This window comes from Trichosurus vulpecula, chromosome 8 (assembly GCF_011100635.1).
Source record: "Trichosurus vulpecula isolate mTriVul1 chromosome 8, mTriVul1.pri, whole genome shotgun sequence".
NCBI lineage: Eukaryota > Metazoa > Chordata > Mammalia > Diprotodontia > Phalangeridae > Trichosurus > Trichosurus vulpecula.
In genome coordinates, this window is record NC_050580.1 from 104,013,252 (window position 1) to 104,028,760 (window position 15,509).

General features: G+C 39.1%; 1 protein-coding gene across 3 annotated transcripts in view; it reads right to left on the reverse strand.

The window, feature by feature from the left end:
• The window catches only part of SHOC2 (SHOC2 leucine rich repeat scaffold protein), a 156,358-nt gene that overhangs the window by 10,079 nt on the left and 130,770 nt on the right, over window positions 1-15,509 (reverse strand). For all 3 annotated transcript variants that reach the window (XM_036734966.1, XM_036734965.1, XM_036734964.1), the window contains exons 4-5: window positions 11,329-11,459; window positions 610-798 (exon numbers count right to left, since the gene is read on the reverse strand). In XM_036734966.1, the coding sequence (XP_036590861.1) occupies window positions 610-798; window positions 11,329-11,459 (320 nt within the window). The remainder of the gene's footprint in view (window positions 1-609; window positions 799-11,328; window positions 11,460-15,509) is intronic.

Consider the following 15,509-nt stretch of genomic DNA (forward strand, 5'->3'; position numbering starts at 1 on the left):
GCTTTGAAGAAAAAGCTTTGTTAACATGTGACATAATATTTTAAGGGAGATTTAAGACAAGGCTTGTTATAGATTTTTTAACAAGGAAAAAAAAAGACTCAAAAGAGCCTAGTTTTTATACAGCTGTCAAACCTATTCAACATCATCACTTCTATCAAAGTGTATTATTAAATTGACAAATGAATTGCATTACTTTGCCTCTAAGTCTCCTACCTCATTCTAAATATTCAAAATTAGTGCCATTTTCACATGTCTAAATTAATCACCAACTTCTGCCATAGAGCAAGATTTCAAGGATGAACTTATTTTTCTTAGTAGAAACATAATACTGGTAAATACACACATCCAAATGTGAGGAGCCCAACCATAGGATTGTAACAACACATGTCACAAAAATGTATGTAAATACACACACACACGCAGACATGTATGTGAAGGGGGGGAGAGGAGGGACAGAGGGAGGGAGAGGGAGAGAGAAAGCTAAGCACAGGTCTAGCTGTGTTGAAAATAAATGGGAAACAGAGAAAAAAAATAATACATTTCAAGTTGCATTGTTACCTGTGCCCAAAGAATTACCAACAAAGATCTCCATATAACAGAAATTCTTACCTTCATATTCAGCTTGCTTAATACTTTTGCTCTGGAGAAAATTCCAAATGGAATTTTATTGATTCTGTTGTGTTCCATATTGAGGGAATAGATGGTGGAGAACTGAGATGGACCACCCACTGGATATGACTGGAAGCAATTTCTAGCTAGTGTCAAACTATTCAGATTCACAAGACTTGACAATAGACCCTGTAGAGTATGAAATATACAGAATTGGAATCATCAGTAAAGTTACACATTCTACCACCTGATGATTCATTGCCTTCAAGATAGGTAGCAACATGAAAATCTTGGAAGACATATTCTAAATCATATGTCAAAGCCAGTCAATTTGTAGCAGGGCAAAAACCAGAGAGATAAATATGGACTAAATATATGAGAAACATTTAAAGACATCAGTATTTGAAACTTTTTACTTTGATTTCAAAAGCAGTACAAAGTTCTGCACAAGTGGTACCTAATTCTTTCTCTGCTGCATATCTAATTTGAAGTCAAGTTCTCATAAGAAACTAATGGTCTCACAAGTATTATCCAATAGATTTGTTTTGCTTATGAACTCAAGTGATTTCAGATTTTCAGTAAGAACATGACACTTTCAATTTGTTGATATTTCAGTTAGACCCTTAACGTTTTTGCAAACTTTCATAGGCCTTTTGAAGAAACTTTACCTACCTGAAAATGATCCAATTTAGATATATGGGTTACTACACATATATGCCCTATTTATGTTTACTGTCACTCTTTGTTGTTGTTCAACTGTTCAGTAGTACCCAACTCTTCATGACCCAATGGGCTGTACTGTCCATGGGGTTTGCTTGGCAAAGATAATGGAGTGGTTTGCCATTTCCTTCTCCAGTGGATTAAGTCAAACAGAGGTTATATGACTTGCCCAGGGTCACACGGCTAGTAAGTGTCTGAGACCAGATTTAAACTCAGATCTTCTGACTCTAGGCCCAGCATTCTATTCATTGAGCCACCTAGCTCCCTCCTAGGCACACAGAGATTAAGTGACTTCCCAGGGTCACATGGCTAGTGTCTAAGGCAGGATTTGAACTCAGGTCTTCCTGACTCCAGGTCCAGCACTCTATCCACTGAGCCATTTAGCTGCACCAAGCTTACTGTCAACTAATCATTTATTTGAAGGAACTCTATCTCATTGGTTATAATGTTGGGCAATAAATGAAAAGTTAATTTTAATTTCAACAAATACACTCAAAATTTACACTTGTATTTCTAGCACAGACCAAGATTTCTGTATATTCACACATTAGCAGTAGAAATCTAGTAGGATGAACTTTCATAAGGATAAATGTAAAAATGTATAAAAGGTATGCAAAATAAATTTGGGGGTAGGGTAAAACAATAACAACTGTGAAAGTAGGGGGACTCAGGAAAGGCCATCCTTAGGAAGTCAGCACTAATGAGTTCTCATTGGAGACCTTCAAGTAAAGGCTAGATGAGCATCTGCAAGATATGTGAATGGATTGGCCTAGGGTAGCAACTGAAGCCCTTAATTGAAAATCTGTGATTCTGTAAAGGAATTAAGTCTTATTTAAACTAACAAATAAGTTATTCTTCATACTTAAGCCACAAGTAAAAGCCTAATTGATAGAATAATCATTGTTTCCCATTGAGGACATTAGTCACTTAAGACTGTGGGACACAGTCAAACTACAATTATTATGCTCATTTATGGTCTAAATAGAAGACAATCTAGATACTCCAGTTCTTTGTACTTCACAATTCTCATCCTATTCTTCAGCCAGCTTCAAAGCTGTCACCAGATAAGGTTACTTTAAGGTGACAGGTGCTTCATCTCTTACAGCAGGGCTGTCCAAAATGCAGCCCCTGCAGTGCGATCTATCTGGCCCATAAGTATAGAAATTTACATAAATGCTTTAGTAAAGGAAGCCAAGCTACTGCAGAGCTCTCACTAATATGGCCAATCAAAATATATTGTTTATCATTTCAATAAAAACTTAATGTTGGACAGCCCTGTCTTACAGCATCAGACTATACTTTTTATGGTGGCACAGTTCAGAAGAGCCTGGTATTGGCTCTAGTAAGGGATGTAGCTGGATAGAATCTAAAGCCACTGGGAGCAGAGCTAAGGAAGACTAAATTCAGATATCATGGTATAGAGTGCTAATCTAGTGTTTATAGCCCTGGAACCTTCACTTGAAGACTGATAAAACTGTTCCAAATTATTTTTTATCTATTTTGGCAAGAATCAACTAGGTAAGATTTTATGGTATCTCTACATTTATTATTATTACTGCCAATTGTTAGTAATGATAACAATAACCACTAGCATTCAATTCAATTTGCAGAATCACATAACTTTTGAGTTTGTTGGGACTCTACCACTTATTTAGTCGAATCCATACCTTAAAAATATTTTCCACCATAACATACCCACCCAGTGAGGAGTTATTTAGACTTTCCTTAAAGACCTACCATGATGGTGAACCCACTGTAGAATGTGGCAGCCCACTGCACTTTTTAGACAGCTCTAATTTTTAAGAAGTATTCCCTTACATCAAAACTAAATTTGTTTCTTTTCAACTTTTACCTGATGCTGCCGTCTGGGGCCAAAAAGAAAAAGTCTAATCCCTTTTCTACATAAGAAGCTTTCAAATACTTAAATGACAAATAATGTGTTGCCCCCTAAGTCTTCATTAAACAAAATCCTCCCAAAACAAAATCCTCCCACTTCCTTCAACTAATTCATACATGACATGGATTCAAGGTCTATCATATTAGTTACCCTCCCCCAGGTTCTCCAATTTGTCGATGTCCTTCCTAAAGGATTGCACTCAGAAGTGAACATCATTTCCGATGTCTTACAAGATCAGAGTCCAGAAGGCCTATTACCTCTTTATTTTCAATCCTAGCAATTATGCTTCTCTTAATGAAGCTAAATATCACACTGTGAAGAAAGACACATTGTTGACTTATATTGAGCTTGAAGCCCACTAAAATCTTGTCTTTTTTCTATACTGCTGTCTAAACATGCCTTTCCCATTTTGCATGTGAAGTTGATTTTTTTAAACCTTAAGTGTAAGACTACATTTACCCCTACTGAATTTCATTTTATTAGATTCAGTCCAATGATCTAAATTGTCAAATATTTTTGGATCCTGACTCATCACGCAGTATGTTAGCTATCCTTCTCAGCTTTGTATCATCTGAATATGCCATCTATGCCTTTATCCAAGTTGCTGATAAAAATGTTAAACGGTCACAAGGCAAAGCAGATATTCTTGGGCACTTTCACTAGAGACCTCCTGACAAGATGACATGAAACCAGTAATGACTACTCTTTGAGTTTAGCCATTCAAATAGTTCTGAATCCATCCAATACTATTGCTGTCTGGCCCAGGTTGTCTCCATAGAGATAGAACAAGTGCTTCAGGAGGCCAAGGGACAACCACCATAGGGCATGTGATTAACCAACAAGTGAGAAGATGGAGTCACAATGCACCCTCCCCAAGTTTTTCTCCAATATAACCACACCTACCCTTTATTCATTAGTCCAACCCTCCAACACTCTCTCATTCTTGCATCGTGAAATTCCCACCTTCCCCCTTCTGCGCTAAGTAATGATCCCTCAAGGCATTTATAATCTAATCACATCAGGGTTCCCACAGAAGCAGCTGTGAAGGTATGACTGGAAAAATTCTGCACTCCCCTGTACTCCTAATCACCTCATGGCTGTCACACATACCCCTCAGGGAGCAGACTCTGTGCTCCAGAGTAGAGACCAATGAGTATGAGCCCTGAACTCTCCACTCCGTTTTCTTTTTGGATGGGACAGAGCAAGTTGTACAGGATAAACAAGCAGCAGTGAGTTTCCAATCTGCATCACAAATCTTACTATATCATCTCTCCTGCCTCCAAACAGTCTACCCCTCTTCTGAACTTTTCCATTTCTTTAGCAGATAGCAGCATGCTTCAAGTCACCTAAATTGCTGACTGAAGTGTCACCCGTGACTCCTCACCTTCACTCACCCCACAAACAGATGCCAATCTTGTCATTTCTACCTCTATCATTCTCACATATATCTCCTTCTCTTTACTCATGTAACTAGCACCCTAGTTCACACCCTTATCACTTCCCCATTGGTCTATAAAAATTGCCACCATATTGGCCTCCCTGCTTCAAGTCTCTCCCCATTCTCAACCCACAATCCATAAACCTGTCAAAGTGATTTTTGTAAAGTGTAAGTCTAACCATGTCTTCCCCCATGTAACAAATTAATGACTCCTGATTTGACTTCTGGACCAAATACAACTTTTCTGTTTAGCATTTAAAGCCCTACACAATCTAATTCCAACCTATCTTTCCAATCTTATTACATAAAAACTGTTTATTTCATCATTATCTTATCTTTTAAAAATTTCTATATTTGTATGTTTATATTATAGTACACATTTAAGGATTGGGACTGGACTTATGATTTTTGGTATAAGAAACTCCCAGTACAAGAAATTCCTACCAATTCCAGCTGACACCCTCTATGCAACTCCTGGAATTTCAAGAGCCCAGAGAGGTTAAGCAATTTGCCTGAGGCTATATCACTAGTATAAGTCCACATATAGCCAGGCTGGTTCTCAGTACATGTTTATCACTTACAAATAAATATATACAAATTAGGGTTGAATTCTCGAAACATGTTATCGATAGGAATGTGCAATCAAAAGATCTAGAGAATCCTGGTCTAGTCCACAGCTTTCCAACTTCTTCCCAAGAATAGTATGGTTCGTTGGTTGGTTGGTTGTTGTCCTTCGTCCTCAAAGAGGACCAAAAGGACATCACTATGCTAGAGTCAAGTTTCACTGTGTCCAATTGTGGCTGATCAGACCAATGCGAGCTCAGGATGCTCTACCACAGGTTGAGCACGAATAGTCCATGTGAACATTTGGGGTGGATCCTCTAAATTTGTGCATCCTGTGTTTCCTTTGAGCTGTTTCAATTCTGCTTTGCTCATAGTGTGGAGTACTTTATCAAAAGCTTTGCTAGAATGTAGGTAAACCATATTTCTAGCAATCCTTTCATCTACTAGTTTGGTAATAGTTCCTCTGTGTTTGTCCTTCATTCTCAAAGAGGACCATGACATCAGGGAAATGATGACATGACTTGCAGTCGACTTTGATTTGAGTGAGGGAGGGCTGTGCAAGGTCACCAGCCTCACTTTCTCCTCCAGAGCCTCTGGGTCCAGTGGCCTGATGTTCACCAGGACAACTGGAGATGGCCCAGGATGCAATGGGAGACCCTGGCCCTTTCAGGCTAAGGTCTTTTCAGGTTCTCACTTTGAGTGAGGTAAGGCCCATTCAGTGAATAGGCCTCTTTAAGAAGTTAATCAAGGGATGGCCCCTTTAACAAAAACTCCAAAAAAAACCAAAAATCAAGCTGGAAGGGGAAGACTCTCAGGGTTCCTGGCCAAAAGAGAAACAGTTACTCTTTGGTATTTATATTCACTCTGTGCTAGAAGGGCAAGGACCCATTGTTCAATCTATGAGCTCCAGAGTGAACTGGGTTTAAGGGTGGGTTTTTGAGAAAGAAATCTAACCAGTAAACCCGAAGTTGAAGAGTCAGGCCACTGGACCCAGATGGCTTTGGAGGAGAAAGTGAGGCTGGTGACCTTGCACAGCCCTGCTCACTCAAATTAAAGTCAACTGCAAGTCATGTCATCATTTCCCTGATGTCGTGGTCCTTTTCAAGAACAAAGGACAAACACAACCTGTGAGTAGCCTGTGCCTGTGCCTGTGCCTCCTCTCCATGCTCCAATAGATTCTTTAGTAAGGGAATAAAGTTAGTCTGGCATAGCCTGTTGTAGATGAAGCCATAATGTCTTTTGTAATCACCATTTATTTTTCTGGATGTTCATTGATCCTCTCTTTTATGATCCATTCTAAATTTTCCCCAGGAATCAAAGTGAAGATCATTGGCCAATAGTCTGTAGATACTTTACTTTATTCCCTATTTTGAAAATCCAGACATTTGCTCTTCTCTAGTCCTGTGTTTCTCCTGTTCTTCCATTACCTTTCAAATACCAATGATGGTGGTTCAGTAATCACACTGCCACTTCTTTTGGCATCCAAGGATGCATAGGGAATCTGAATTCATCAAGCACAGCAAGGTGTTCTCATTATCTCCTAACTTATCATGTATATTAACCTCTGGTTAGTCATTTAAACTCTGCCATTTCTAATGCAAAGGTCATTTTCCTGGACAGACAAAACAGAAGCAAATGAAGAACTGAGCAGCTCTGCCTTTCTTCAGTTGTCTGCTATTATCCTATCCACCCCAAGCAAAATCCTCTCCCTTCGGTGCTACTCCTCTTTCTCCAATATAAAGGCTGAAAAAGATCTACCCTTTTTGTTGTTCTTAGCTTTTCTCATTAGCATCAGCTAATTTTGTGCTCCACCACTCCTGACAGCTATTCTACAGGTCCATGACATGCTTTAATATCCATCCTTTGTTAGCTGCCCTTGCTTCCATTTTCTGTATGTAGCTTTTTTAAAAATCCTAATTGGCTAGGGAATTCCCTGTACACCCTTATCGGTCTCTTAGGCAACTTCTTATTGAAATGATTTTCTCTTGTCTCTTCAGAATTTCATTTTGAGTTTTCCATTTCTCATTTGAATCTGTGGGGTCCTAATTATCACTTCTGAAATCTGCTATCCATAAAAACTCTAGAAGAAGGAAGTTACTTTCTCCATATTTTCCATCATGTCCTCCCCCAGTAACTTGTCCCATTTGTAAGAATCAGATCAAGAACAGAATTTCCACTTGTTGGTTCCCTCACATTTTGAAGGAGTATGCCATCATAAGATAGATTATCACTCTATCTCCATCTGCTCTTTTCCATTATCCCTAAATTTTATCTTTCTGACTAGGCAATATGACATAATGGATAAGGCACTGGACTTGGAGTTAGAATGACCTGGACTAAAATCCTGCTTCTGATACATACTAATTGTGTGATTCACACTTAACCTCTTAGTTTCCTCATCTGCAAAATGGGAGGTTGGATTCAATGCCCTCTAACATCTTTTTATAGCTCTAAACAAACAAACAAATAAATCTTATCCTCCTAAAGTATACCCAATCAAAGTTATTTTCCAGGCTTTGGTTTCAACACAAAAAAAATATCAGTTATCAAGTTAAATTTTTTCTCCGTGCATTAGTTCCTAGTTCCTCTCTTTTACTACCAAACCTCTGGGCATTTTTACATAGACATTTGAGATCATAATTTAACTACTGGCTCCAAGCTTGGATTTCTGTCTACTGTTGACATCTGTATGTCTGAATTGCTCTTCTTCCCACACTGTGGCCACTCTCCCAAAGTATCTACCTTAGTGAATATGCTTAAGCAGTGTCCTCCTTCCCCTATTCTTTTTATTTTAAAACACTTCTTAGTAAGATTTTCAAGATACCAGGCAAACCCAAAATGATCATTCCATGCCTTGTCAAGAGTTTGTTATTCCTCTGACTTTCCAGGCAATGACACCATGCCTCAGCTGTAGTCTCACTATGGAACCTCACTCTGCATCTTAGGCATATCTACCCACTCTCACAGCCTTCTCACCCTGGAACATTCCTCCACCATGATGGCCCCCTTCTCCCACTCTTGAGTTCCTTGTGGGGGCCTTCATTCTGAGGAAGAGCCCAAGCCAACCAACCTTAATTCTACTCCTTGCTCTGCTTCTGACTTTCTTGACTTTGCCACCACACCCTGGCACAGATACCCTCCCCTCTCCTCCCCCCTGCCCTGATTTTCAGCTCCCCTTTGTGTATTGTCTTCCCCCATAAGAATGCAAGCTTCTTTGAGGGCAGGAATTGTCTTTCTTTCTGCTTATATTGTATCTTTAGCCCTTAACATAGTGTCTAGCACATAGTAAGTGCCTAATAAATGTTTGTTGCCTTGCTTTAGTCCACAAATTCAAATCACATTCTCAGATACCATTTTTGCTTCAATCAATATTTATTAAACCCTCCTTGAGAGCAAAGATTATTTTAATCTTTGCAACCTTAGTGCTAATTGACACTAAAATAGTATTTATACATATTCTAACTATGCTGGAGGCACTAGGGATACAAAGATGAAAATGAAAATAGTCCCTGACTTCAAAGAGATCACATTCTACTGAGAGAAGCAAAGAAAAAACTTCAACATTATATAAGTAAATAATCAATTTCTGAGAGTTATGGCATTAGCAATTTGGGGGATTAGAATAGGCCAGTTTCAGAGGGCATACATGAAATGACTCGAGAAAAGCTAGAGATTCTTTAGGTCTGAAATATGGACAAAATGCACTCAAGAAATGAAGGACAGCTTGTATAGACTCAGATGGGAAGTAGATCATTACATTTGGGGAGTATGCAGTAGGCTAGCTAAGGAGAGTGTTGGTCAATAGTATTAAATGCTATGGAAAGGTCAAAAAGGATAAGGGTTGAAAAGAAGTCATAAGATTTGGCAATTAAGAAATCGTCAGTAATCCTGAACTGCTAGTCAGATTGCAGAGAGATGAGAAAGTATAGCTAAATAAAGTGTGGTACATGAAATGTAAGAGAATACTACTATACTATAAGAAATGATGAATACAAAAAAATCAAGGAAAGATTTACATGATGTGAGGCAGAGTGAAGTAAGCAGAGTCAATAAAACACTATATATAATGACTACAACAATATAAATGGAGAGAACCACCACAAAGCAATTACAAATGAATGTCGAAAATTTACAAAGAGCTAGCACAGACTCAAAGAAATGAGAAGAGATGTCACTCCTCTCCTCTGTAGAGGTGGGAGGCCCACAGGAGTCCTATAATGTGTTATATTTTCAGACTTTTTTCAATGCACTGCTCTGTTTTATCAATTTTTTTCTTCCACTTTTTCTTTTTAAAAAATGTTATTTGGTATATGGAATGGCTTTCTGGGAAAAGAGTGGGAAAAAGATACTGGGAGAAATTTTGGTCATATAAAAGTAAAAGATATCAGTAAAATTATCTTTTAAAGAGTTAAGAACGTGAAAAAAGGGTAAGAAGTAGAGGCAATGAATACAGATGTCTTTTTCTAGGAGTTTAGCTATGAAAGGGAGAGACACAGAATGAATCCTTGAGGTAAGAGTATGATCGAGGGAAGTTTTGGTTGTTTTGTTTTTTTTTTTTTTCAAAGAATAGGAAAGACTTAGGCATGTTTTTAGACAATAAGACAACAAGGAAGATGCCAGGAGATAAGGAGAGATTGATAATAAGAGACAGTGATTGATGATCAAGAATGATTACAGGGGGAAGGTACAAGAGGAAATGGCACCAAGAGCAAAAGTAAAGGAATTGACCTTGGCAAAGAAGAGGGCAGGTCACCTCCTTAGAGACTGAAGCAAAGGAGGAAAGGATGGAACATGAAGCAGGTTTTTTCATCACAGAATAAGCTAAAAGAGGGAGTTCACAGTGAATATCCTCTACTTTCCCAGTAAACAGGAGGCAAGTTCCTCTGTTTAAATCGATAGCCAGGGGATATTGTGAGAGGTTCAAGGACAGAAGACAAGATCTGAAATAGCTGCTGTGGGGAATGATATGGTCAATTAAGGATATGGAAAGGGACTAGAACTGTGGCATCACTGAAATAGAAAAATTCCAAATGAGGAAATTCCCTCTACCAAGACAGGTTCATCCCTTCTCTACAACTTAAAAGTATCTCTCAGAGCATTCTGAGATTAGGTGGCTTGCCTCTCTGGTCATGAAGCCAGTGTACAGCAAAGGCAGAAAGTGAACTCAGGTGCTGAATTGAATTCTGGACTCCATGGCCAGCTTACCTTGGTGTACACAGAAGAGCTGACTTTAGGTAGTGAATTTAATCAGCATGGCTGTATGACTTCCTCCAGTAGCATGTGCATAAAGTCAGAGAAGGCAGCTGATGGGGATAATTTAGACTTCAGGTTCAAAAAAGCATGAGTGGTGACAAAACAAGGAGATAAGAGATTCAAGCAGAGAAAGTATATAGTTGAATAAATTAACTACAAGTTTAAGATAAGTGAAGTGTAGAGTGTCAGATTTGAAGTCTGATGACATGGATTTGAATCCCAACTATGCAGCTGTGACCTTGGACTGGTCACTTAACTGCCTCTCATGCTAAGCTGCCTATAAAATGAGAAGATTGGACTAGATGTTCTCTGAGGTCCCTTATTATGATCATATGAGCCTATGAAATGGAAGCCAGAATGGTAGAGATGACCTTGGAGAGCACACAGGCAGGGATAGATCGGAGGTCACAGCAAGGGGAGTTTACAAAGACCTACATCATCGTCTGATCTCACAACAACCTCATGAAGTTTCCTGAAGGCAGGAAAGGGTCAGGGCAGAAATAATTTCTTCAATACATTTCTGAAACTTAAATTGGTGGAGTCATTTAGTATTGTCCTCAAAACCAGCCAGATATTTTTCCTCAAGAGTTTTTGCTACCAGTGGTCAAAATCAATGTGAAAAATTTACAGGGTACCCAAAAAACCAAATTCATTTTGCTCCTCTTTCCTCTCCTCTTTAAATTATGTCTTGGGATTTCCTCCTTTTGAAAGCTGTGAATATTCACCACTAACACACTCCACTCATGTCATTCCAATCATTCTAATTCCTTACAAAGCTGTACACATTCACTGGATTTCCATTAATTTTTCAGACTTAATGTAAGAGTTTGCCTGATTCATCTCTTACCTCTGGCAAAGTAGAAATGTTATTGTTCTCTAAATTCAGCTCCTCAAGTGCACTGCATTTTGCTAATGACCTTGGTATTGCAGACAGTCTGTTATACCTTAGTCCAAGACGATTTAAACTGGACAGGTTTCCTGCAAACAAAAAGAGAGGAATTTAATGAGTCTCATACATAAGAATCAGCTAGGTTTTTTTTATTACTTTGAAATACCATTTTGGCAAATGAGAGTCAGGATCTCCACTGCTAGATAACCACCACTTGTCTTCTTGTCATTTGGAAAGAAACAATTAATAAATCTTACACTAAAATAAATTCCACGTCCAGAAACAAACTAAAGAGTTGATTCCAAGTTTTAAAAAAGTGAATACTTGATTAGAAAGTTTGAGGATTGGGATTCAAAATAAATCTATGATGAAGTCTACTTTAATTAGGACACCCTGAATAGGCTGAAGTGGGCACTGTATTATGAGTTACATATAATATGTTTTAAATGTAACAACTGATGATATGTATAGTTCACCAGTGTTATAAGGATCCAAGGTGTAATAGTTATATGTGCTAAAACTACATGTGACTTTAGAAAAAGTCTTCAAATTTCCGAAATAGTTTAATTTAAAATCTAAGAATATGAAAAAAGCCAATTTCTGATAAAATATCATACAATGTTAGAGCTAGAAGGGACCTTAAAGATCATTTAGTAAAATTCCTTCATTTTACAGAAAACACATTGCTCAAGGTCACACACATCCCAAACAGAACTCATTATTTTTCCCCAAAAATTCAACCCCTCTTAAGAACTTCTATATTTCAGTAGAGGGCACTATCATCCTTCCAGACACACAGGTTGGCAACCTCAGTGTTACCACAAGTCCTCACACTTCCTCACCCCCCCACCAATCAGTTGTTAAATATTGTCATTTCTACCTTAACAATATCTCATATGTGGCAGTGAAAAAATATTTATTAAGCATCTAATATGTTGTGAGTATAAAGAAAGGTCAAAAATGGTCCCTGTCTTTACGGAGCTAATGGAGGAGACAATATGCAAACAATCATGTTGTGTGTGTGTGTGTGTGTGTGTGTGTGTATGGACACACACACACTATATATAAAACACAATTAAGTGCATATAATATATATATATATATCATAATTAAGAAATAAGAGAAGAAAGGCACTAGAATTAAGAGAAATTGGGAAATGCTTCCTCTATTAGGTAGGTTTTTTTCTAGGAAGCCAGAGAACCCAGGGTGTGGAAATGAGGAGGGAAAGCATTCCAGGCATGAGGGACAGCCAGTGAAAATGCCCAATGCCAAGAGATGGAGTACCTTGCCTAAGAACAGTAAGGACGTCAGTCTCATTGGATTGACGAGTATATGGTGTGCATAAGGTCTTAGAGGACTGGAGGTGGGGAGTGAGGGAAGGGGTACGCAGGGAGAGAGGCGTGTCGCAGAGCTTTGAATATCAAATAGGATTTTATATTTTCCCCTGAAGGTGATAGAGAGCCTCTAATTTTTTGGGTTGGGGGGTGGCACTACATGGTTAGACCTGTACCTTAAGAAAATTACTTCAGCAGCTAAATGAAGGTTGGACAGGAACTGGGAAAGACCGGAGGGTAGGTATACCCACCAGCAGACTATAGAAATAGTCCAGGTATGAAAGGAGAAAAAGGAGTGTATTCAAGAGATTTTGCAAAGGTCAAATCAACAGGTCATGGCAACAGATTGGATTGGGGGGAGGTGGGGTGATGAGAGATAGTGAAGAGTAGTGGATGATACCTAGGCTGTGAAGGCCTGGGAAGTTGGTGGTGTCCTTGACAGTAACAGGAAAGTCTGGAAGAGGGAAGGTTTGGGGAAAAAGATAACAAGTTCTGTTTCAGATACGTTGAATTTAAGATGTCTATAGAACATCCTGTTTAAAATGTCTAATAGACAGCTAGAGAGGCAAAACTGGAGGTTATCAGACAGGTTAAGGCTGGATAAGTAGATGTGAGCAAAGAAAGATGTTCATTAAAGAGCATATCAGCATAGACAGATGTTGATTAAGCCCAAGGGAGCTGATGAGATCAGCAAGTGAAATAATATAGTTTAAGAAGAGAAGAAAGCCCGGGACAGAACCCTATGGGACACCCACAGTTAGGAGATCCAGAAAAAGAAGCTGAGGAGTAGTAGATTGAGAAGACAGACAGGTAAGAAAACCAGGAGGGACAGTAGCATTTCAAAAATCTAGAGAGAAAAGATCATCAAGAAGTAAAGGGTAATAGACAATGTCAAAAGTTGCAGAGATCAAGAAGAATGATGATTAAGGAAAAGCCATTGGATTTAACAATTAAAAGATTGATAACTTTGGAGAGTGCAGTTTCCACTGGAATAATGAGATCAGAAGCTAGAGAGTGAGTGGAGAGGAAGTGGAGGCACATATTGTAGAATGGCCTTCTCAAGTTTAGCTGCAAAAAGCAGAAAAGGTATGATATGAAGAGTCTGGGGGAAGAGAAGGTTCAAGTATTTTTGAGGATGAGGAAGATATGGGCATATTTTTGGCAGCAGAGAAGCAGACAGTAGAAAGAGATAGGCTGAAGATGAGAGAGAGTAAGGAAGATAGATGGGGCAATCTACTGAAGGAGACAAAAGAGAATGGGTTAGAGGACTGAACAGGTAGAGTCCCTTGCCTTGTCAAGGAGAAGAGCCATCTCTTCATGTGAGAAAGGGGTGAAGGAGGAAAGAGTGGCAGAAGGCATCTGAATGGTAGGAGGTGAGGAGGAGAGAAGAATGAGCTCTCAGTGAATGGCCTCAATTATTTTAGTACAATATAAGGCAAGGTTCTTAGCTGAGAGGGTGGGGGGGGGGGGAACCATGAAAAGGAATTGAAAAGGAATTGAAAAGGTTGGGACAAGCAACCACGGAGAGTATGAGAGTTGGGGGTATATGAGGTGTTCAAGGACTAGATCTGGTTTGAGCCCTTTTCTGGGATGCTCATTTACCTTTCCTCTCCATCCACCCAGCTCTCCCTCATGGCTCCAAGAAGCTATAGCATGCCCAACAGCCACACCCCAGTAAAACCCAGGCTAAACAAGGCTGAAGGTAACCAACAGGCCTCAAAACCATCAGCAAGTTAGAGGGATATCTACCCTAAGCATGTGAAGACTTCCCCCAGTGGAATGGGTAGATGATTACAATTTGTTTCAATGGCCATGAAAGTAGCTGAAGCAGATGTTATTGAGCACTTAAGAGCTTGGTCAGACATCAAAGATGCCAAGGTCATCCAATTCATCCCCAGCCACAGACATTCTTGACTTTTGTCTTGCCACTGGACTTTGATGACTCTGGGAGACAGAGTAAGGCTGACAACTTTGCACATCTCTGCTTCACTTAAATCCAATTCAGTGAAAGTCATCAAACGTCGCTGGTCCTCTTCAAAAACGAAGGACAAATAACAGAGTTGATAAGGGAGGTGTCGAAGAATTGCCTAGAAGCAGTGAGGGCTCTGTTGAGGTTGTATAAAATAAATTTGTAGTAAACCTAGTCAGAACAGTTGCATGATTTTCTCTACCTTTGGTCAGTAGCACCTGTATAGAAGTGAAGGCAGTGGGATTGTGGGAGCAATACAAGGCTGAGGCTTAGCAGAGCACAATCAGTGATATAATGGGACTCAAGAGAAGAGAATAGTGTAAGAGAGTATGGCTAGTGCAGAGGTGATGGTCTGGGAAAGAACTGAGGAGTTGAGAACTAAAGGTCCAGGTATGGACCAAGAGAAGAGTATTGTCTTGCAAGGCAAAGGGAAAGGTGTAAAGCCAATAAATTATGATCACATAAATAAATTTCAGAATTCATGAACATTGAGGTGTTGCATTTGTGAGTGATGGAAAGATCAAGGATACGGCCATCTTTATGTATGTTTGAGGTAGAATGGAAGAGGAGTTTATGAGAAATTAGTGATTAGAAGAACTGGGAGTTTAAGTTGTTTGAAGGCAAATCAATATGTTTGCTAAAGTCCCTTAGGATGAGGGCAGGAGTTGGAAAGAAGAGAAAGATTATGAACCAGGTATGGAACTCATTGAGGAAGGAAAAGGAACATCTGGAGGTCTGTACACAATAACTACCACATTTCAATGGGGTGGTAAATGTGGAATGCATGAATCTCAAAGAAGAGATTACTAAGAAATGGTAGGAGGAGGACCTGGACG